Source organism: Cetorhinus maximus, chromosome 18 (genome assembly GCF_964194155.1).
Source record: "Cetorhinus maximus chromosome 18, sCetMax3.hap1.1, whole genome shotgun sequence".
Taxonomy (NCBI): Eukaryota; Metazoa; Chordata; class Chondrichthyes; order Lamniformes; family Cetorhinidae; genus Cetorhinus; species Cetorhinus maximus.
The window spans coordinates 67,540,389-67,565,276 of record NC_135896.1 but is presented as its reverse complement, the minus strand read 5'-3'; the positions used below and the strand labels follow the sequence as shown (position 1 = coordinate 67,565,276).

Below are 24,888 nucleotides of genomic sequence, written 5' to 3'. Positions count from 1 at the left end.
ATGCAAATGTATTAAAATGATGTTCCCAACATGCCACGGTAGGAAACGTGGCCCGCCAGTGACAGCTGGAGCGGACTGTTTTTACCATGCTGGTAAATTGATTTTTCCGATCTCACGATATTTTCTGCTGTCGCCCACCTAAACGCCCGCTGCAGGCAGGGACAGAAAATCCCATAATTTCATATGGTTGTCAAAATGTAGGATAGTATACTTGGGGGAGGTGTCATATAAAGGGTTAACAGATGGGATATGCTAATGTATGATGTAGATGACGATGTACCACTGACACTAGACAGTCTTGTGTTGGACTCTCTCGCTCTCGAGAAAGAGAGAGAGAGAAACAGGTTAGAATCGTGCCTAAGAGCTATGTGCCTATTCTGTAACCTGTTTAGAAGAAGCACTAATAAAGAAGTGTTAAGCTGAAACCAGAGTATGTCTGCAGTCTGTCTAAGAACCAAATCCCATGTCTAGAGTCCAAGACAGAGGGACCCAATCTCAGAAAATGGTGGCAGTTCAGAACAAAGACTAGAGTCAATCTCATACAGAAACTGGTTGCCACTACTTGGGGCAGCAGAGCCAACACACCACGCGCTGCTTCACTCGGCCTGGTTTAGAATACAGCAGACGGAAGGTGCAATAAAGAAATAAGAACAAGGATAGCAATGGGAAAGAGACAGTTGCTAGCCAGAAAGCTGAACAAGCAACTCAAGAAGTGACTTGTAAAGAGCTTGATTTGGAGTGTTTGTTTGTATGAATGTGAGACTTGAACCTTATGGAAAGAGGAGACTAATTTGCCAAATAGTTTTGAAATGTGGGTTTGGAGGAGAATGGAAAAGATCAGCTGGACAGAAAAAGTGACAAATGATGAAATGCTGACCAGAGTAAACGGACAAAGAAATTTGTTGAACGTAATTAGGAAAATGCAGAGCGACTGGACAGGGCACATTTTAAGAGGAAACAGACTAGTAAGAGACATTATGGAGGGAAGATTTCAAGGAAAAAAGAGGAGGGAGGAAGAGAATATCAATGCTGGATGGAGTGAGAATTGAAGGAATGTATTGGAAATTGAAAAAAAACTGGCACAGGTCCTGCCTTTGGGTAGAGAACATACGATGGTGATGATGAGAGTTATAGAGCTAGGAAGTTAATCGAAAACTTTACAAAGCATCTGATAGGCCTCAAATGAATATCGTTCATTTCTGGACACCACACTTTATGAAGGATGTCCAGACCTTGGAGAGAGTGCAGAAGAGATTTACTGGAATGGTTTAAGGGATGAGGAACTTCAGCTATGTGAAGAGATTGGATAAGCTAGGTTTATTCTCCTTAGAGCAGAGAAGGTAAAGAGGAGATTTGATCGAATTATTCAAAATCATCAGTTGTTTTGATAGAGTAAATGAAGAGAAACTGTTTCAAATGGCAGAAGGGTTAGTAATCAGAAGACACAGATTTAAGTTGATTGGCAAAAGGGGTAACACGAGAAAACATTTTTTACACACTGAGTTGTTGAGATCAGGAAGCCTGAAAGGGTGACAGAAAAAGATTCAATCGTAATATTCAAAAGGGAACTGGATAAATACGTGCAGAGAAAAAAATTATAGAGCTATGGGTAAAGAGCAGGGGAGTGGGATTAATTGGATGGTTCTTTCAAAGAGCCAACCCAGGCAAGATGGGCCAAATGACCTTCTATGCTATATCATTTTATGGTTCTATAGAAGTATTTAACTGTACTTTTGAAAGTTTGAATGAAATGTCAAATCAGATCTTTTCAGTCCCTTTCAGCTATGTATAATTTAAATATTTTTGTTTGCTGCTGTTCATTAAACAGGAATCAGCATAGATTTTACTCATCAAATAGATACATCAAATGCATGAAAATGAAAGCAGTGATGGGTCCGAATTTCATTGTATTTATTGTACAACGTTGACGACCAAAACGATTTGAAAACCACTCTGCTTTCTACAAGTTGTCTTCATTATTTATAAGCTGCCTTTGCCAATTATGTTGACAGTATATTGATTTTTTTTTTGCTGTTCAGCTTCTCCCTTCTTGTGCTATTATTTAATTTTGGAAGAAAATGTGCTGCAGCTTTGAAGAATAATTGTCCTTTCAAGGACAATAAAAATGTAATTTTTTATCCCGTATTAAAAGCACAAATCAGTTGTATCACGATCTACACAATTGTATTGTTTTGTATCTTTTACATACAGATAGGGTTATTATTGAGTGAATCAATCTGCAATAAGAAGCACTGACTTATCTTATTCAGGCTTATGATGCACATCAAAAATAAATTGCATCAATTGAAATATAAAACATGAACCATCTAGCTCTTGGGTGCTAAATTTCTTTTGCACCTTGCAGAATATGAGCATCCCCTTGTAACTTAATACTGGGAAAAGAATAGGATTCTGGAATTCTGGAACCACATTGCTGTGGGCCTGGAGTCACATATAGGCCAGCAGATTTGCTTCCCTAATGTGAGCCGGATGGGTTTTTACAACAATCAAAAATGATTCCATGATCATTAGACTTTTAATTCCAGATTTTTATTTAATTCCATCTGCCATGGTGAGATTTGAACCCTAGTCCCCAAAGCATTACCCTGAGTCTCTGGATTATTAGTCCAGCAAAAAAAAACACTACACCATTGACTCCCATGTTAAGATAAAAGCAAAATACTGTGGATGCTGAAAATCTGAAACAAAAACAGAAAGTGCTGGAAAAACTCAGCAGGCCTAACAGCATCTGTGGAGAGGAAGACAGAGTTAATGTTTCGAGTTCGTATGACTCTTCTTTGAGCTAAAGAGAAGTAAAAATGTGATGGAATTTATACTGTTTAAGTGGGATGGAGCAGGTGAAGCTGGATAGAAGGCTTGCGATAGGTGGGGGCAAAGGAGAGATTGACAAAGATGTCATGAACAAAAGGACAAAGCGGGTGTTAATGGTAGTGGTAAGGGCTAAAGGAGGTGCTGATAGTGGCATTAAGGTAAGAAAGCAGAATGTGATAATAGCAGGATGAGGGTAAGCGCTCTGAAAAGAACAACATGAACAAGTGACAGTTGGCCCTTGTGGGGGTGGGGTGGAAGGAGGGGACGGTGGTGGGGAAAAAAGATCAAAAATAAGATAAAAGATAAAAATGAAAATAAATAAAAATAAATGGCTAAAAAATAAAATATGAAAAATAAAAATGAATATTGAAAAAAGGGGTGAGGATGGAGGAGAGAGATCATGGTCTGAAGTTGTTGAACTCAATGTTAAGTCCAGAAGGCTGTAAAGTGCCTAATCGGAAGATGAGGTGCTGTTCCTCCAGTTTGCATTGGACTTCACTTGGCTTCACTGGAACATTGCAGCAGGCCAAGGACAGACATGTGAGCATGAGAGAAGGATGGTATGTTGAAATGGCAAGTGACAGGAAGGTCTGGGTCATGCTTGCGGATAGACCGAGGGTGTTCTGCAAAGTGGTCATCTAGTCTGCGTTTGGTCTCTCCAATGTAGAGGAGACCGCATTGGGAGTAGCGAATGCTGTAGAGCAAATTGAATGAGGTGCAAGTGAAGCGCTGCTTCATCTGAAAGGAAGGTGTTTGGGCCCTTGGACGATGAGGAGGGAGGAGGTAAAGGGGCAGGTATTGCACCTTCTGTGATTGCATGGGAAGGTGCCGTGGGAGGGGGATGAGGTGTTGGGGATGATGGAGGAGTGGACCAGGGTGTCCCAGAGGGAATGGTCCCTATGGAGCGCTGACAAGGGGGGGTAGTGAGGGGAAGATGTGTTTGGTGGTGGCATCATGTTGAAGTTGGCGGAAATGGTGGAGGGTGATCCTTTGAATGTGGAGGCTGATAGGGTGAAAAGTGAGGACAAGGGGGACCCTATCATGTTTCTGGGAGGGAGAGGAAGGTGTGAGGGCGAATGCACGGGAGATGGGCCGGACACGGTTGAGGGCCCTGTCAATCACCGTAGGTGGAAAACCTCGGTTAAGGAAGAAGGAAGACATGTCAGAGGAACTGTTTTTGAAAGTGGCATCATCAGAACAGATGCGACGGAGGCGAAGGAACTGAGAGAATGGGATGGTGTCCTTACAGGAAGCAGGGTATGAGGAGCTGTAGTCGAGGTAGCTGTGGGAGTCGGTGGACTTGTAATGAATATTGGTGGACAGTCTATCACCAGAAATTGAGACAGGGAGGTCAAGGAAGGGAAGGGAAGTGTCGCAGATGGACCATGTGAAAGTAATGCCGGGGTGGAAATTGGAAGCAAAATTGATAAATTTTTCCAGGTCCAGACAAGAACATGAAGTGGCAGCAAAACAGCCATTGATGTACCGAAGAAAGAGTTGTGGCAGGGGGCCTGAGTAGGACTGGAACAAGAAATGTTCCACATACCCCATAAAGAGACAGGCATAACTGGGGCCCATGCGGGTACCCATAGCCACATATTTAATTTGGAGGAAGTAAGACGAGTTAAAGGAGAAATTGTTCAGTGAGAGAACAAGTTCAGCCAGACAGAGAGTGGTGGAGGATGGGGATTGTTCGGTTCTCTATTCAAGGTAGAAGCAGAGATCCCTCAGACCATCCTGGCGGGGGATGGAGGTGTAGAGGACTTGGACGTCCATGGTGAAGGGGAGGCAGTTAGGGCCAGAGAACTGGAAATTATTGATATGACGTAGGGTATAAGAGGAATTGCAGATGTAGGTGGGAAGGCACTGGACAAGGGGAGAGAGAACGGAGTCAAGATAAGAAGAAATGAGTTCTGTGGGGCAGGAACAGGCTGACATGATCGGTGTACCAGGACAGTCCTGTTTGTGGATTTTGGGTAGGAGGTAGAAGCGGGCTGTGTGGGTTTGGGAGACTATGAGGTTGGAAGCTGTGGAGAGGAGATCTCAGAGGAGATGAGGTCAGTGACAGTCGTGGAAACAATGGCTTGATGTTCGGTGGTGGAGTCATGGTCCAGGAGAAGGTAGGAAGAGGTATCTGAGATTTGGCACTCAGCCTCTGTAGGGTAAAGGTCAGTATGCCAGACAACAACAGCACCACCCTTGTCGGCAGGTTTGATAGCAAAGCCAGGGTTGGACCTAAGGGAACGTCGTGCAGCAAGTTCAGAAGGAGACAGGTTAGAGTGGGTGAGAGGAGCAGAGAAATTGAGATGGCCAATGTCAACACCAACAGTTCTCAATGAAAAGATCAAGAGCAAGTAAGAGGCCAGAGGGAGGGGTCCAGGTGGAGGGAGAATACTGGAGGCGGGTGAAAGGATCCATTGCGGGGAGGAGTCCTGCCCAAAGAAGTGAGCACGGAGATGAAAGCGGCAGAAGAAGAGCTCAGCATCGTGCTGAGCGTGAAATTCATTGAGGTGAAGGCATAAGGCTATGCAACTGAATCCTTTGCTCAGTACTGAACATTCAGCATCAGAGAGGGGAAGGTCAGAGGTTATGGTGAATACACGGCAAGGGCTGGGATTAGAAGACAGGATGGGGTCAGAGGGATGGAAGGGGTGGAGAGTCCTGGATGGGTGTTGGTATCAATAAGTTGTTGGAGCTTGCGTTTCTTAGCACCTGAAAGGAAGAGACAAAGTTTCTTGTTAAGGTGGTGGATGAGACAAAGAATGAAATGAAACTGGGGACAAGAACAGCTTTGAGATAGAGTGAGTCGGTGCTGCTGGAGAGAGAGGTCAAGTGTGTTTATATGGCGGAGCATGGCACTGAGTGTAGATCTCAGGACGCAGCGAGAACAGCAGTCCGAGGAATGTTGTATATCCCAGAGATACCTGTAATCCTGGATGGATTCCCACGGCACCTTCCCATGCAATCGCAGAACGTGCAACACCTGCTCCTTTCCCTCCTCCCTCCTCACTGTTCAAGGGCCCAAACATTCCTTTCAGGTGAAGCTGCGCCTTCAATTTGGTCCACTGCATTCGCTGCTCCCAATGCAGTCTCCACTACATTGCAGAGGCCAAACGCAGACTGGGTGACTGCTTTGCGGAACACCTTCAGTTTGTCCGAAAGCATGACCCAGACCTTCCTGTCACTTGCCATTTCAACACGCCATCCTGCTCTCTTCCTGCCCACATGTCCGTCCTTGGCCTGCTGCAATGTCCCAGTGAAGCCCAACGCAAACTGGAGGAACAGCACCTCATCTTCCGATTAGGCACTTTATAGCCTTCCGGACTAAACATTGAGTTCAACAACTTCAGACCATGAACTCAGTCCTCTATCCTAACCCCTTTTTACCCCCATTTTTCAATATTCATTTTTATTTTTAAATTTTTTATCCACTTATTTTTATTTATTTTCATTTTTATTCATTTATTCCTTGTTTTATCCTCATCTATTATCCTATTTTCGATCTTTTGTCCCCACCACCCTCCCCTCCCCCCACCCCACCCCCACAAGGGCCATCTGTCACTTGTTCATGTTGTTCTTTCCAGAGTGCTTACCCTTGTCCTGCTATTATCACATCCTGCTTTCTTACCTTAATGCCACTACCAACACCACCTTTAGCCCTTACCACTACCATTAAAATCTCTTTTGTCCTTTTGTTTATGACATCTTTGTCAGTCTCTCCTTTGCCCCCAACTATCGCTGGCTTTCTATCCAGCTTCACCTGCCCCACCCTCCCTTAAACAGTATAAATTTCATCACATTTTCGCAGTTTTTTGTTTTTATAAATTTCATCACATTTTTACTTCTCTTTAACTCTGAAGAAGAGTCATATGGACTCAGAACGTTAACTCTGTTGTTCTCTCCACAGGTGCTGTTAGACCTGCTGAGTTTTTCCAGCATTTTCTGTTCTGAATTTCATGTGTCACTCTGCATTTACTCTCATACGTTCCTTATGTTCTAGATTGCATTCACGTACATATTGATCATTAGCTCTGCGGGGTAGCTCAGATAGACATGTGTGCATAGGATGTGCAACAATGAGGGTTGATGGAAGTAGTTCCAATATCTCGAGTGAATCGCAAAGGTTTGATATTGTGGTTGCTTGACATGGCAAACACTGATTAAATTTGTGCTCTACCATGCAGTCAGTTCCTGCAAATTACTCCTTCCAAAGTGTATCACCTCACACTTTTCAGGGTTAAATTCCATCTGCCACTTATCTGCCCATTTGACCATCCCGTCTATATCTTCCTGTGGCCCAAGACACTCAACCTCACTGTTAACCACCCGGCCAATCTTTGTGTCATCCGCAAACTTACTAATCCTACCCCTTACATAGTCATCTATGTTGTTTATATAAATGATGAGTAATAGGGGACCCAGCACAGATCCCTGTGGTATGCCACTGGACACTGGCTTCCAGTCACTAAAGCATCCTTCTGTCATCACCCTCTGTCTCATACAACTAAGCTAATTTTGAATCCATCTTATCAAATTACCCATGTGCATTTGTTAGGCATGACCTCCCTCTGACAAAGCCATGCTGACTATCCCTGATCAAACATGCTTCTCCAAATGGAGATAGATTCTCTCCTTCAGAATTTTCTCCAATAGTTTCCCTACCATGACATGAGACTCACTGGCCTGTAGTTCCCTGGCTTATCTCTACAACCCTTCTTAAATAGCGGAACCAGATTAGCTGTTCTCCAGTCCTCCGGCACCTCCCCCGTGGCCAGAGAGGAATTAAAAATTTGGGTCAGAGCCCCTGCGATTTCCTCCCTTGCCTCCCTCAGCAGTCTGGGACACAAATCATCTGGACCTGGAGATTTGTCCACTTTTAAGCCTGCCAACACCTCCAATACCTTGTCACTCCCTATATCAATTTGCTTAAGAACCTTGCAGTCTCTCTCCTCAAGTTTGATACCTTCGTCCTCATTCTCTTGGGTGAAGAAGGATGTGAAGTATTCGTTCAACTCAGTACGAGAGTTAAATGCCAGCCAGTGTGAAATAGCGTTACCAACTGTCTGATTCACACATATGCTGTGGTTGTTATTTTAATCATATTTAACAAAGTCATGGATGTCTGAAGATTTCATTTTTTTAATTTGCTCTACAAATTAAGACTTACTGAACCAGAAAGTTAGTTACTAACTAGTTAGCATATGTTATGGTTACGGAATGCAGCACAAGGTGAAATATTATGGTAGTACGGCTCTTGATTAAAGAAGGAATTTAATCATAATTTAACTCTCACATTGCTCAGCTCAGTAGTTAGCCTCTATGCGCTGATGATAGTACCAACATTCACCAATTATACAAAAATATATAAATTCAATGAAATGTACAAAATAAAATTTGTTAAATTAATACTAATTCTGTAATTTTGAAAGAAGCATTGATGCTATAGCTCTTCTTTTATGGCAAGTTAAAACAAAATTACATTTACTTAGGAAATCAAATAAGAAAAAAATCCTTAAGATATTGTTTAATAAATAAAGGAGCGGAAAATAACACCATGGCCACATTTCTTGCAAGCAGGTGAGAGATCTGTAATTATAATTATGTCATTGCATTACAAGTCACATGCAGTGTTGCACATTTATTATTTTTAATCTTAGGTTTTGTTAAAATTGACAACAATAATGAAATTTTATACATCACTCCTCAGCTAATAGAATGTTGGAGCATTTTCCAAAGGGTAGTGATGAAAATCAAGCAGGAAGTGAAGGAATTTGTGGGGAGTGAGGGAAAATTAAGGCACAATTGAGGAGTTACATTTTTTAATAGCCTATTGAAGATTGGGAGAGAGGTATCAAAGAAAAGTGGTTTAGGAAGAGAATTTGGAAACCAAGGGCATGATGGCTGAAAGACCAGCCCCTGATGCTGGGCAGGGAGCTGATAGCAAACCAAACTTGGAAGAGCAAAGACTACAGACTGAAGGTGGGGCAAGGGTATTTAAATCTTGAAATCAAGTTGTTAGCATGAGAAAATAATGGAATTTGATGAGAATTATGTTAATTGTATTTAAAATGTGTTTAATTATATACAGGTGAAGGGCATTAATTAGAGTTTCACTTGAGCAGATTTAAAAATGCACTCAGTCAAACTGGGATGTGGTTAGGTGTAATATTTCATTCTGTAAATGTTAGACTGAGTAATGATTGGTTCTAGTTCTATCTTTCATCAACTTTTTTTTTGAATATAAGTGATGCGATTGACAGGAATATAGGACCTTGTTTTGGAACAGCCATAATTTCTGAATTAGCTGAAATTTATAAAGGGTAGAGGTGGTAAACACCAGAGAAATAAATCCTTGAGGTGATGAAGGTATGGATGACAAGTTTAACAGTATGGAACTAAGTCTGTAAGGAGGCAATTCTGCCATGAATAGAAAAAAGCAGTTTAATGACTGACTAGATATGGTGTTCAGATATGGTGTTAAAAATGTATCCTCAAGCCAACAGAATGGTAGGTTTAGCCTGAATGAGTAGCCAGGAAGATTGATAGAATTGGAATCAAAGGTGTGCAGAACTGGCAAGAACCAAATAAAAAAGATTCACTAATTCAGAGAAAAATATGAAAATTGCTTTGAAAATATTCACAAATTAAGTGGTTGTTATTTTACCCCTGGGATTTAAGTTCAGTTCAGCTTTGACGGGTAAGATGAAACATATGCCTGATGTATATTTCAATCCAAAAGAAGTGACTTTGGATAGTTTGAGCCTAATCCTGTGTGGGCATGGTGTCACAGTCTAAAACTATCCCTAATTTGACACATGTTTGCAACTTAGAACTAAATTAATAATCATTACTTAGAGAAGGCACAAGCTAACTCCACGTGAGAAATACAAAATGCTGCGATGGACTAGTAACAACGACTTTCTGTGGTTGTGGCTGAGTTGGTGCACAATAGAAGAAACGTCAGTCTGCATCTAACAATGCGATACTTGGAAATATTTGGTGCCGAAGGCCTGAAATAAGGAACTGCCCCTTTCCTTATATGGACAGCCCTCACCATGAGGAGCACAAGATTCATTGAAAATAAGCATTGAAAAAAAATGTTGCTTAGTATAGAAATGATTTGGAGTTTCTGCTCCATGTGATTTTTTTTCAGTGCAATTCATGTGAAATTAGTAAAACTAATGTGAAAGATTATGGAATTTCAAGCACAAATTACATTCAGCATAACTTGCATTTCCATGAACTTCTGTGCTATTTTAAAACACATCATGCTGAAAGCAGGCACTGTGCACAAAACTGGCCACGTCCCTAGCTTAATCACCATTGTGAATTTCTGCTAATTATGCCCTTTGAGGAGGCTTTTAAAATTATGTAAAAAGCAAAAAAACTGTGGATGCTGGAAATCCAAAACCAAAATAAAAATACCTGGAAAAACTCAGCAGGTCTGGCAGTATCTGCGGAGAGGAACACAGTTAACGTTTCGAGTCCGTATGACTCTTCAACAGAACTAAGTAAAAATAGAAAAGAGGTGAAATATCAGCTGCCTCCGTCGGATCTGTTCTGATGATGCTACCTTCAAAAACAGTTCCTATGACATGTCTTCCTTCTTCCTTAACCGAGGTTTTCCACCCACGGTGCTTGACAGGGCCCTCAACAGTGTCCGGCCCATCTCCCACGCATCACGCATCCGCTCTCACACCTTCCTCTCCCTCCCAGAACCATGATAGGGTCCCCCTTGTCCTCACTTATCACCCCACCAGCCTCCGCATTCAAAGGATCATCCTCCGCCATTTCCGCCAACTCCAGCATGATGCCACCACCAAACACATCTTCCCTTCACCCCACCCCACCCCGGCGGCATTCCACAGGGATCGTACCCTCCGGGACACCCTGGTCCACTCCTCCATCACCCCCTACACCTCAACCCCCTCCCACGGCACCTTCCCATGCAACTGCAGAAGGTGCAACACCTGCCCCTTTACTTCCCCTCTCCTCACCGTCCATGGGCCCAAACACTCCTTTCAAGTGAAGCAGCATTTCATTTGCACTTCCCTCAATTTAGTCTACTGCATTCGTTGCTCCCAATGTGGTTTCCTCTACATCGGAGAGACCAAACGCAGACTGGGTGACCGCTTTGCAGAACACCTTCAGTCTGTCCGCAAGCATAACCCAGACCTCCCTGTCGCTTGCCATTTCAACACTCCACCATGCTCTCATGCGCACATGTCTGTCCGTGGCCTGCTGCATTGTTCCAGTGAAGCTCAAAGCAAACTGGAGGAATAGCACCTCATCTTGCGACTCGGCACTTTACAGCCTTCCGGGCTGAATATTGAGTTCAACAATTTTAGATCATGAACTCTCTCCTCCATCCCCACCCCCTTTCCGATCCCCCTTTTTTTTCCCAATAATTTACATAGATTTTTCTTTTCCCACCTATTTCCATTATTTTGAAATGTATTTCCATCCATTGTTTTATCTCTACCTTTTAGCCTATTTCGATCCCTTCCCTTCACCCCACCCCACCCCCACTAGGGCTATCTGTACCTTGCTTGTCCTGCTTTCTACCCTTAATTAGCACATTCCTTAGATAATATCACCGCCTTCAACACCTCTTTGTTTTTTTGTCTATGACATCTTTTGGCTATCTCCACCTATCACTGGCCCTCTATCCAGCTCTACCTGTCCCACACACACACACACACACACCCCCCCCCCCCCCGCCCCCCCGCTGCCTTAAACCAGCTTATATTTCACCTCTATACTATTTTTACCTAGTTCTGTTGAAGAGTCATACGAACTCGAAACATTAACTGTGTTCCTCTCCACAGATGCTGCCAGACCTGCTGAGTTTTTCCAGGTATTTTTATTTTTGTTTTAAAATTATGTATTTATTTGAGGTGCAATGGCACTAATAGGCAGGCTTTTAAATCTATAATATAATACTCCAGATCTTCCACAAAATGGCAATCATCATCTGATTGCCACTCTAAACCTTTCCATACCCCGATGTTGCTCTGCATTTCTTGCCGGGTTTTCTGAGCTTGGCTTCTCCAGAAATGCACAGCATCCCTCAGACAACTCCATCACAGCGCCACAGTGTCGAGGGTAAGACAGGGCACTGCCTCTTTTTTTATAGCGCTAGCTGCTATATGGTAAGTTTAAAGGTCCAGTGTGAATATTAATAAGTGGGTGAGTGGATGAATGTTAGTGAATGGGTAAGTAGGTGATTGGGTAGAGTCGGCAAATGGGTGAGGAGGCAGGTGAGTACGGTAGCAAGTGGGTAAGGTGGTAGGTGGTTGAAGTGTGTAGGTAGGTGAGTAGGTAGGTAGATAGGTTGGGGGGGTAGTCGGGCTGAATCGGGATGGGGTAGTCAGGTCTGGTCGGGAGGTGTGGTTAGTCTGGTGGCGGGCGGTAGTTGGGTGGTAGGGGTTAGTGTGGTCAGGAAGGGAAGGGAAGGGTCGGGTCGGGTCGGGGGATAGTCGGGGTCAGGTGATCAGGGAGCAGTCAGGGGTCGAGAGGGGGGTGGTATTATTAGTATGAGTGATTGGAGGGTCATATCTGTAGTTACCCAGACTAGGCTTCAATCTGTGCATCGTTTCTTGGATAATTATTCAGGTAAGTGCGTCGGAACTATCCGAGATATCTGACTCCAACTCAGAATCTAAGACTTTGGCGGAGGGTCCCGGGGAGCAGGGAAATTCTCACAGAGGTTAGCGTGCCAGGACTTCCACAGGGTCTCGGCATGAATCTAGGGTTGTACGTTCAGTCTCTGATCCAGAGACCAGAAGATCTGGTTCAATGTTTTCTTAATTTCTTAGTAAATTAAGAAATTAACTACTGTACTCCAATATAGTTAGTAACTGGTTCTGCATATTTTTTTAAAGTCATTTTCATTCTCTTGATATGCTGATTCATTATGCTTATTTTTTGTGATTAAACCCATTCTCAGTTGAATCTGAATGTGTGTTGTTCCATGGCAGGATTTATGTTCAGTGATATGTAATGAGTTTGAAAAGTCAAGAAAAATAAACACGTCTCGAAACTAGTGCCATTTTGGGTGCGTTTTGCCAATTGTCCCCAGAGCTCTACTCCATAATAACTGTTGCCCGCTGATATGGGCAAAATGATGTTGTTGCATTTTAAGTATTGAAGAGGTTTAGGATTAGGCCAAGTCTTTGTCCCTTCATGGCAAATTATAATACCTGTTATGGTGAGAAGTTGCATCTTGTTAGATATTTGCAATGTCTTAAAGCTTTTCAAACCAATTAATTACTTCTGAAGTATAGCCATTGATTTTATGTAGACAATTGTAGCAATTTTCATAGAGCAAGGTTTTACAAACACAAATGAGATGAATGATCAGATAACCTTTTTTCGGTGGGGTTGGTTGAAGTACAAAGTTGACATTGATACCATGAGAGCTCACTGCTCTACTTTGAATAGTGACATGAGCATCTTAGGGCCAATTTTAACTACAAATGGAGAATGTGTGGGCAGAGCTCCAAATGTGTCATGTATGTCATGGGACTCTGATTTTTATATTATAAATGGCTTCTCACCTGGATCAGGCAAGCACATTGGTTGCCCATCTCAAGGGCTTATCTAAGATAGCAGGAGGAAAGTGAAAATATACAATGTTTAGGCCACTGCTGCCCCATTTATGCTGAGTAACAAGAATTAAAATTGCACCATTCCCCCATTTCCCCCCACCTCCCTGGCCACAACCCCGGCATATTACACTATATCTCTGACAATGCACCATGCCCTCAGCACTGAAATGTCAGCCTCGATTATGTTCAAGAGTGGGTCCTGAATACACAGCCTTCTGCCTCAAGAGCATGTATGCTGCCAACTGAACCATACTGACACTGAGGGGACATGTGCACCTGGTTGATCTCACTAGAAATATCAGAAATTGTAAGATTTCTGTTTGCTTTAAAGTAGGAAGGGGTAGATGTTAAAAACTAAGAAGAACATCAGAACAAGATGATAAGGAGCAGTGATGGGCTATGAAAGAAGTCACACTAAATGAAAACATTCTGCAAACTCCAGACATTTACTACTATTTGTAAAGTTTCCAGTAGTAATGGAAATATTTAATAATGTATGAAACATTGAAACACTTTTATAACTAATCACCGCTGTGACTTGTCTTGTTTTCTATTTTCTGCATGGTCATAACTTTTCAAAAGGTTTTATCACTTAGATCACTCATTAAAAGGGTGATTTTATCTTATCACAGAAAGACGAACAAAAGGGAAATAGTTTAATGTCTGACATCACCAATAAATAGTGATCGTTATTCAGTCAGCAACCTTGAAATTATCATTCTCTGCAAAGGGTAAAGTTCAGTTCAATTTAATAACTAATTTCTTTTTAAATTACTCCTGTTTCTTCAGGGCTTTGTAAATAAGCTTGATGAATTGATTCGTTGGTTGTTTGAAGCCATGGAAACAACTGAAAACTGGACACCCCCCAAAGCTGATACATGCAGCCTGAAGCTTTACCTGGAAACCCATTTGGTAAGGTATAAGCTCCTGAAGTCTCATATTACCAGAACTTAGTTAAGTAAGTTATCAAACATATTAGGGATTCAACACTATGGCATTACAATACTTCACCACCTAGTACCCTTTTATATAAAGATATATTTTAAAACTTTTTGATGTAACGGCTTATGCACTTGACTGCTGTATAAAAATATCTAATGTAAAGAAGCACTTTCTTCATGAAAGTGCCAAACCTCTTAGACATTGAGGAGGAAGAACCTTGCATTATTTTAATCATAATAGCACCACACATTCTACTAAATGCAAGGATGTATTTTGATTAAATTAAATTATAATGCAAAATGTTTATTACATGAGGGGTCCTTGTTGGAGTTTATCCAGTGAGTATAAAATCATGGTGTGTGTTGATATCATCCAGAATGGGCTTTAATTGATTTCAGCAACTCTGGTTTAGGAGGGTTTCATTCCTGATTGTCATCCTGCGTAAATCTCAGGGATTAATCTGATCTATTAGTAAGAGTTATTCAACTTTATTATATCATTATAGGACAAATTAGAGCAAACTTTTGAAAGAATAAAATTAAATTGTGCAAAAGTTCTTCTTCATCCTAAAGGTAAATTATTTTTTGTGTGATAACAATTGCTCTTTAATTAATGTCAGGGAACATGCTCAGTATCTGGCCATGGATATAGACATTGTTTATGGAAGCTTCAGCAGTGACCTGTCAATATGGCTGTTGTTATTGAAAGGTTTATTTCACAAGTGTGCTCTCCTCTGTCAAAAATACTATTTTGCAGCATTCAGCAACGTTAGGTTTTGTGAAACCACTTTATTATTAAGTCAGTGTGCAAGCCATTTATTTTTTATTTCACGCTGCACTTCCTCAGGATTATCTGACTAGATCAAAAGTCAAGTTATAATTAATTGCTTGTGTGCTTATTAAATTAATCACCAATGCAAGCATAATGTTTATAAATCTATCTAATTATAGTCATAAATTAAAAATCTGGAATCATACATTCAGCACTTAGTGAAATTCAGATCCAGAGATACAACGTTTTATATTGATTGACAAATGCAGTAACTAGAATGGAGATAGGGGTATGTGTGGATGTCTATGTATATATGTATGTAAATATACATAGTTTCTGTAAATAAACATTTAATCTGTTTAATTTCTGTTTAATTTTTTTAGAGTTCTTTTGGACCTCTGATGCACAGCTTTCCTTGGTTGAGAGTGTGGTCAGATGACCATGACTCTGCCAATGTTCCTCTTCAGTTATCTGCAATTAGATATTCAAAGATTGTCTGCTGTATGCAAGACTGTGATCAGAAACCTTTCCATGAGGATTAGCTGACATGACTTTCAAGTTATCACAACTTTATTTAAACAGTCATGCCCTGCACACCTTCAGCTGCAGAACTATCAGACAATGTGTCAATATGTTCTTCATGGGCATTAATGAGCATAGTTATGTGACTTCAGTTGATTTTTTTTTATGGTGCCTTACACATAGAAACATAGAAAATAGGAGCAGGAGTAGGTAATTCGGCCCTTCAAGTCTGCTCTGCCATTCAATATGATCATGGCTGATCCTCTATCTCAACCCCATGCTCCTGCTCTCTCCCCATACCCCTTGACACCTTTAGAGTCCAGAAATCTATTTCCTTCTTAAATATATTCAGTGACTTGGCCTCCACAGCCTTCTATAGTAGAGAATTCCACAGGTTCACCACCCTCTGAGTGAAGAAGTTTCTCCTCATCTTAGTCCTAAATGACCTACCCCGTATCCTGAGAATGTGACCCCTTGTTCTAGACCACCCCCCAGCCAGACGAAACATCATCCCTGCATCCAGTCTGTCCATCCCTGACAGAATTTTATATGTTTCAATGAGATCACCTCTCATTCTTCTACACTCAATGAATACAGGCCTAGTTGACCCAATCTCTCCTCATACAACAATCCTGCCATCCCAGGAATCAGTGAACTTTCGCTGCACTCCCTCTATGGCAAGTATATCCTTTCTTAGGTAAGGAGACCAAAACTAGGCACAATACTCCAGGTGTGGTCTGACCAAGAGTTGGGGGAGAATTGTTGATGTCATTCCACCGGTCCTTTGACCTCTTTTGTGAACCAACACAAAAGGGGCGAATGCAAAAAGAGAGCAGAGACCAAGAATAACTAGGTTCTTCATCAAATATCTAACCCCACCCATCCAATTTTGGTAGCATTATACTGCCAGAACAGAGCCTTTTTGGAGTCATATTTTTAGTTTGTTAGGTTTGTGTTCCACCGTGGTTTGGTGAGCAATGCAACTCCTACTTTGGAACTGGGTCATTGAGATCCATGTTTGAAACTAAAGTTGGTACTGAGTTAGCAAACTTCACCCTGGGCAAAAATGGGGGCATGATAATCGGTCTCAGTGTAGTCAGGACTGGAGAGGGCAGGGAAATCATTCAGGGTTCTTGTTTCTGATTGTCCAGTGTCATTTCTCCATTACACCCTGGAAAGCATGTTGGATGAGGACAGGATCAGACTTGTCTGTGTTGTCTTCAACAATCAAATAGCCTGCTAAGAAATGGAAGGTTGTTATGTGAACAGGATATTGAAAGAATCGTGGATTCAAAACTCTGGCGTGACCTTTGTGACAGGATGGAACAACTGGAAAAAAAATTCTATGAAACTGTTTTCTGTGGAGAAAAGTTATTAATTTCAAACATAATTTTTCTCCTAATTGAGGTGACATGATTTCCTTTTTTGCAGAGTTTTAAACTCAATGTAGACAGTCACTGTGCACTTAAAGATGCTGTGGTGGAAGAAGGACAGCATCTTCTGGAGCTCATTGAATGGCACAAGTCAGGTGAGTCCCTGAAGCAAATAAAGATATCATAACAGATTGTCACAATTTCCTTTCTTTATTTAAGCAAGTCACATTTAATTTGTTGGTGACACATAGATGCAATTTTGCTTGAGGCATTTGTATGTTGCCGATTTTCTGAGATTTCACTTATGGCATCAAGCCTCTCTGATGGCGAGAAGATTGGAAAATCAGGTCTCGACCAAGTTTTCATTTGGCCTGATTTTCCAATAGGTTGATGTTCAGAGGGACTTGGGTGTACTCGTACAAGTGTTACAATCCCAGCTGATGTTAATACTGGACAGGTCTGATCCCAGAGTGAAACCTGGCTTGATAGGTCCTAACATTTTTTAGAAACTGTGGAGGAAAGTTACTGAACAAATTCACAGGAGTCTGCTGCTGAACTTTTAACACTAAAAACAAAATATTTATTAAACAAGAAAAATTAACTCTATTACACCAGATGAAAAGGCTGGAAAGATCTCAATACAAGCACAACAAGACACTTCAAATTTACACTATCCCTATACCCCAGCAATATCTTTACGGACATATAAACCAATGAAGAGTTACCACTAGTTGGACACACAAAGGCTTCTCACTTGGGACCGGCACAGCTGCAAACTGTTTTCTTCCAATGAATTTCTGAGCATTCACTCGAAGCTTTTCACCTAACTCATAACTCTTCCCCGAGACACCCAAAATCCACACTTTAAACTTGGTCTTCCAGTAGCACCTCTGCTAAACTGATCATTTTACTGAGTTCTATAACTGACTATCCAGTCAACTACTGTCCCAATAACCTTGTAATGTTTTCTTCCCAGAGGGTTCTATTCTATGGTTCTATGGTTGAAAATCCCTATCTTCACTCTGTGGCCCACACTGAACTCTTTCTTCTGTCTTTTCTCTGAGTCTGTGGCCCTGGTCCACTGTCACTAGGCAACAGTAAAGTCTTTTTCTACTTTATGTTTTCCTCCCCACAATCAATAATCTTTTAACCCATCTCTTTACCTTCAGGGGTTGTCAAACCTCAATACAAATGTACCTACATCAACAAACCCAAAAAACCTGACTTTCAGTCAGGAGTCCATCCAGATTTCCCAGCACCAAGGTTCACAAACAAAACCTAAATGAAACTGGAGGCCTTTTTACCTTACTTAACACACAAATATATGTTCAACTTAAAAATTATACATTGTTCCTAACACAAGGAATACAGAAAGTTAGCATATAGGTGCAACAAGCAATTAGGAAGGAAACTGGTATGTTGGCTTTTATTGCAAGGGGATTGGAGTACAAAAATAAAGAAGTCTTGCTGCAATTATACAGGGCTTTAGTGAGACCATACCTGAAATGCTTTGTGAAGATTTGGTCTCCGTACTTAAGGAATGGTATGCTTGCATTGGACGCAGTACAGCGAAAGTTCATTAGGTTTATTAAGGGGAGACAGTGGCATAGTGGTGTCACTAAACTAATAATCCAGAAGCCCATGCTAATGCTCTAGGGACACATGGATTCAAATCCCACTACGGCCGTTGGTGGAATTTAAATTCAATTAATAAAATCTAGAATTGAAAGCTATCGTCAATTGTTGTTAAAAACCTATCCGGTTCACTACCTTCCTTTAGGGAAGCAAATCTGCCATCATTACCTGGTCTGGCCTACATGACTCTAGACCCACAGCAATGTGGTTGACTCTTAGCTGCCCTCTGAAATGGCCTCGCACTCCAGTCAGTTCAAGGACAATTAGGAAAGTGTAACAAATGTTGGCCTTGCCAGCAACGCCCACATCCCATGATTTTTTTCTTAATTAGCTTGGCCCTCGGGATAGAAGGTTGTCCAGTGATGAAAGGCTGAATAAATGGGGTCTATATTCTCTGCAGTTTAGAAGAATGAAAAGTGATCTCATTGAAACATACAAGATTCTGAAGGGACTTGACAGGGTAAATACTGAGATGTTGTTTACCCTGGGTGGGGAATCTAAAACAAGGGGGCACAGTCTCAGGGTAAGGGGAAGGGCATTTAGTACTGAGGTGAGGAGAAATTTCTTCACTCAAAGGGTTGTGAGTCTTTGGAATTCTCTGCCCTAAAGGGTTGTGGATGCTCCACTTTATTTAAGTGTATTTAAGAATATATTTAAGGCTGAGATAGACAGATTTTTGGTCTCTTGGGGAATTGATGGATGTGGGGAGCAGGAGGAAAAGAGTTGAAGCTGAATATCAGCATTGATCGTATTGAATGGTGCAGAAGGTTGTGTAATCTATTCCTGGTCCTATTTCTTGTGTTTTTTGTGGTTGTGTTTCTCCCAATGTTTTAAACATTACTGCTGGCATTTAAGGCTGTGTTCACTGCCAATGCTGCACATGCATAGTTGTACGCCGGGCCGCCAACTTTATAGGGACAATGTGTAGTGGGCTTATATGCAGTCATCACTGGCCCTGGAATCGCAAATATTACAGCAGAGGCAGCATCAAGTTAACACTTTTAACAAACCCTTCCATCCACAGCTCATGCCAAACCTCACAGACAGGGCTGGAAAGAGCAAGTAGCAAATGGGACCCACTCAGTCTGTCCATCCTCACTTCCAACCCCCAAATAAAATGACACATCACATTGGTGTCTTTTTAGAAATTTATTAAAAGATGAAAATTCAAAAGAAATAACTGGGGGGAGAGAGAAAGCAGGAGACAGAGACAGGGAAATGGCTGCACCCTGAGTGCCCACCAGCCAGGGGGCTCAGGAAGCATGCAATTGCTTGAAATTTCAGACCAGCCATTTAATTAGTTGAGATGGATGGTCAACCCGATTGTGCTATGTTTTTTTTTGTAGTATGAATCATTTTGGGGATACGCAGGCAATGAAATAAGATGCGTTATTATGTTTGAAGACTGCCAAAAAGAAGTTGTCATCGTTTATGAGGGTGGATTTGTGTCTCCTGCAAATGATGTCATTAGATTCTGCACATGCGCTGACAAGTGCGCATACACAAACAGGTATCGGCAGCCATCCGCACAGCCATCTTGCGTTGGCAGGAGATACAGTGGACATTTTAAATCATATTGGATTAACTGATGAAAATGGGTCTTGGTACAGACGAGTTCATGCTTGCTCACACCTGAAACTGCAACTGTACATATCACCTATCACTATCCTGGAATCTGCATTTGTAGAAACCTCCTTACTTACCTGAACCTATCAGAAGACATCTTTACTGCCTCCACTTTACAAGAACAACTGTCACAGAGTTGCACCATCTACTCTATGAAGACCCACATCAACACCTGGAATAGGCATGGTCCCATTGAAAGGAAAGTTAATTCAGCATGAAGCTTTTATACCACTGGGCCTTTCCAATCTGATTTAGGAACTATCTGCTACATGAAGCAATCTACAGTCCAAACCTGTATTAATCAATTGAAAAATGGCATATTTGTAGGCTGTTGTAGGGTTTTGGTTACAGTTCGGTAGGCCTGAAGAAGTCTTCGTAGTCACACGTAGGTTAACCATAAGTCTTTATTGGTTCTTAGAACTATTTACAAATTGCAGTAAAGGGTACAAGCTAGGAGCTGTCTTGGAAATATTACGTTTGGTCCCCACATCCAGATCATTGATATAGGGGCAGAATTGTCCCAGATTTGCACCAAGTGTGGTAGCGGGTGGGAAAAACGAAGTTTAACTCACCGGCCGCAATGATGGCTTCTCGCGCCGTATGGTCCCAATCCCGCCGCATTAATTATGCATTCCCGGGAAATATGGCATTTCGATGGCGGGCAGGCTCTCATTCGCTGGCCAAGCCATCACCTCGCTGCTTCATCACTCCAGGCGCCATACTTAAAGTGCAGCTGTGCGCACACCCCAGCCCAGGACTGCTGCGTGGAAGTCATGGCCCCAGGTTTTATTACCTGCCCCTCGAGAGCCTTTTGGATGCAATGGAGGCCTGAAGTGATGTTCTCTATCCTCACTTTGGCTGCAGGAGGGGTAGCAACATCACCAATCCGGCTTTGGAGGCAGTGGCAGCGGTGGTCAACACCAATGCCCTGCAAAAGAGGAGAGCCACCCAGCACCGCAAGAGGATGAATTATCTCCTCCGTTCTGACAGGGTAAGTTACTCCTCTCACCACTCTCAACTCACACAATCACAAATCCACCACGCATCCACAGGGATTTCACTGCCAGATCAAGGGACATCATCATTCACTCTCTCAGACACACCTTCATTGTCCCCATCCTGTCCATGGGACGACTCATCACTCACATGTAAGGCATATTTATCATCTGGCCTGGCAGGCATCCTGCTTACACTCTGTCCATCTCTATTCATGCAGGACAAGCTGGCATACAACAAGAGGGAGAGGTTGCAGACTGGTGGAGGAATGCCTGAAATCAAGGCCTCACGGACTTTGAAACCTGAGCCATCGAGATGGCCAGAGAGGACCTGGACCATTCCTGTGCTGACGGTGAGGTCAGCGGTGCTCTACCAAATAAGGATCCAGCAGTGCAACATCCATCAGACAACAATGTTGTGAGTGATGTGTCCTCTTTCACAGGCCACTGCCATGCACTAATTATCTCCCCTTGCTTTCGCAGGTACATCTAGGAAACAGCCGACAGAGTCCATGACCCAGGGCCTCCAATTAAGCCCCAAAGAAACCTCTGAAGAGGAACCTAAGGTACCCTGCTTGAAGATGCAGCACAGTGCTCACACACACCCTCCACTAGCACAGAGACACACACCTCAGTGGGACCTAGCTTTAGAGTAGCCTCAGGATCACAATCTGATGAACACATCGCACTTTCTGATCCACAGCAGGCAGCGGCAGGGACGTCCCAGGTGCTGGCACTCGGAGGACTGTCGGAGGCCAAATATTTGCTGAGTCTGAGTCAGATGATGAGCCTCTGGACTTGGTCATGTTTCAGTTGCTGGAGCTGCAAAGGCAAGCCCGGGAAAATAGAGAAGGGATGTCCGCTGCACTCCTTAGGTTGCAAGGCATGATGGAGGAGTTCGTCTGCCCTCAGGCTGAACTGATAGCGCCGGCATGCCAACGCACCAAGGTCAACATTGGTAGGATGGTGGCCACCATGGAGACCTTGGTCAAGGACGTTGCTCCTGCACTGTAGAGAGGACTGAGCTCGATTGTAGACGCGACAGTTGGCCTCCAACAGTGTGTACACAAGAGGAGTGGGGGGCAGCTCAATCTCACTCCAGCTACCCCCTTCTCCTCAAGGAGTCAGACAGATGCCCTTGGGCACCCATAGGGAGCAGGATCAGCAGGTGCACACCCCGGGGCCATCCACCCAGGTGACTCCGGGAGTGTCCGGCCCATCTGAATCCACTCTTCCTGCGACCCCAGCAGCTCCAGCTCCACAGGCCATGGAGGGTGCCACTGCCACACAGCACGACCCTGAGAGCTGGCTGGGGCTCTCTAGGTCCTGGCCCCCCCAGGGGATGTCAGTCAAAGTCATCACAGACAGGGCGAAGCAGTCAGCAGGTTGCCTCCACCTCCGCTGTGGATGTCCAGGGAGCACCAAGATGTAGCAGCAGGGTTAGGAAGGTTAAGAAGATGTAACTCTTTTGGGTCCAACCAAATCAACCAAAATAACAAATCAGGGGACAAAGTAAAAGGCAGCCCCATTAAGGGAAACTGCAAAAACAAAAGACAAAATTTAAAGGAAACTTACAAGCATTAAACCAAAATGTGATTAAGAAGGCCAATAAAACACCCCAGTCCCCGCGCTGCCCACCGGGCATGGAAGGCCTCGATGGTGCCAGCGGACATCGCGTGCTCCCTCTCCAGGGACACCCAGCCGCAAACATAGCCATGGAAGAGTGGCAGACAGTCGGGTCAGACGACCACCTCGATTGCCCGCTGCTTGGGCCTGTTAATGGCCAACTTGGCCAGGCCCAGGAGCAGGTTCACGAGGAGGTCCTCCTCCCTCCTGGCCCCCCTCCGCACCGGGTGCCCGTAGATCAGGAGCGTGTGGCTGATGTGCAAACAAAACAACAATAAAAAGTTTTTAAATAACTGAAAAGGGCTACAACACTCTTTATTGACATGGTCCACAGACTCCACAAGGCTGCAGAAGATACAATTATCTTGGGAGTCCGTGAACTGACACAACCTATGGTTGTACGGGATTGCTGCATGCAACACCCTCTACCCCAGGTCCCCGATGGAAAAGGGGAGGACAAAATAAGATGCAACTCTTTTAAATCAAAATAATTAAACGAAATTAACAAAATCAGGGTAAAGTAAAAGGCAGCCCCTTGAAGGCAAACTGCATAAACAAAAGACAAAACGCAAAGGAAACTTACCAACATCAAACCAAAATGTGATTAACGGGGTCAATAAAACACCCCAGTCCCCGCGGTGCCCACCGAGCATGGAAGGCCTCGACGGTGCCGGCAGAAACCATGTGCTCCCTCTCCAGGGACACCTGACCATGAACATAGCCGAGGATGAGGGGCAGACAGTCGGGTCAGACGACCCCCTCAATTGCCCGCTGCCTGGATCTGTTAATGGCTAACTTGGCCAGGCCCAGGAACAGGTTCACGAGGAGGTCCTCCTCCCTCCTGGCCCCTCCTCCGCACCGGGTGCCCGTAGATCGGTAGCATGGGACTGAAGTGCAAACAAAACAACAGTAAAAGGTTTTTCAAGAACAACAATTAACATACACGTGGTCCACGGACTCCACAAGACTGCAAAAGGTGCAGGTATCTTGGAAGCCCATGAACTGACGCAACCTACAATTGCATGGGACTGCTACGTGCAACACGGTCCCCGATGGAAAAGGGGAGGACAAAAGAAGGTGTAGTTGCACAGCCTGGTCACGGGTGTCAATCACTTGTACATAATATTCACTTTTGTAAATAAACCCTTGTTCTGATGAGCAGTGTTCCTGTTATTCAGATGTGAAACCTTATTTCCTGCACAAGATAAAGGCAGATGTCTCAGTCCAGCGCCTCTTCCCTGTGCTTTGTGCAGCCTTCAGGCCAAAGTGATAGTCCGACCTCAAACACCCTGGACACATTACTGATGCCTGCACCTCAATGGTGCTTGTCATTGCTGCCAGAATGTCGTGGCAGGCGTCACTGAGTTCTGTCATTCTCTCTCTGTGCTCTCAGCACCTTTAAGGTGGGGCTGGTCCCCATCTCATCAGCATCTGTGATCAGTTACGCTGTGCTCTTGAAGGGGTCAGGTGCTAAAGATGGACAAAGGATCAGGTGCCTTTAAGATTTCATGGCTGCGTCTCCATGATATGACCCTGTTTACAGACTGCAAGTGAGCTGCCTTCGGCCAGACAGGAGTCAGACATTCTCAGAGGCTATGGAGTATCCTCACTGCATGTCATCATCCTCCTCCTGCAATCGAGCAATTATTAGGGGCTCCACTGCATTTCCATGACGGGAGCATTATCACAGAGGATATGTGCGCTCTATAAGCCAGATGGAGTCAAATGTTCATAGATACAATAGATCCTCACTTTGCATCCCCTCACCGCATGTCATCATCATCCTCCACAAATCTAGCAGCTATGAGAGCCTCCCGAGCGTGCCTGCCTCGTCTGGCCCATGCGAGGGCCTCATCGCCATCATCATTGCCTTCGAGGACCTTGTCCTTAACGGAGGAGGCCTCCAGCCCTTCCATCTCCTCCACAGCCAGCTCCTCTCCCTGTTGCAGCACCAGG

General features: G+C 43.4%; 1 protein-coding gene across 5 annotated transcripts in view; it reads left to right on the top strand.

The window, feature by feature from the left end:
- akap6 (A kinase (PRKA) anchor protein 6) overlaps positions 1-24,888 on the top strand; it is a 467,239-nt gene that overhangs the window by 137,914 nt on the left and 304,437 nt on the right. For all 5 annotated transcript variants that reach the window (XM_078562838.1, XM_078562835.1, XM_078562834.1 and 2 more), the window contains exons 4-5: positions 14,232-14,354; positions 17,109-17,205. In XM_078562838.1, the coding sequence (XP_078418964.1) occupies positions 14,232-14,354; positions 17,109-17,205 (220 nt within the window). The remainder of the gene's footprint in view (positions 1-14,231; positions 14,355-17,108; positions 17,206-24,888) is intronic.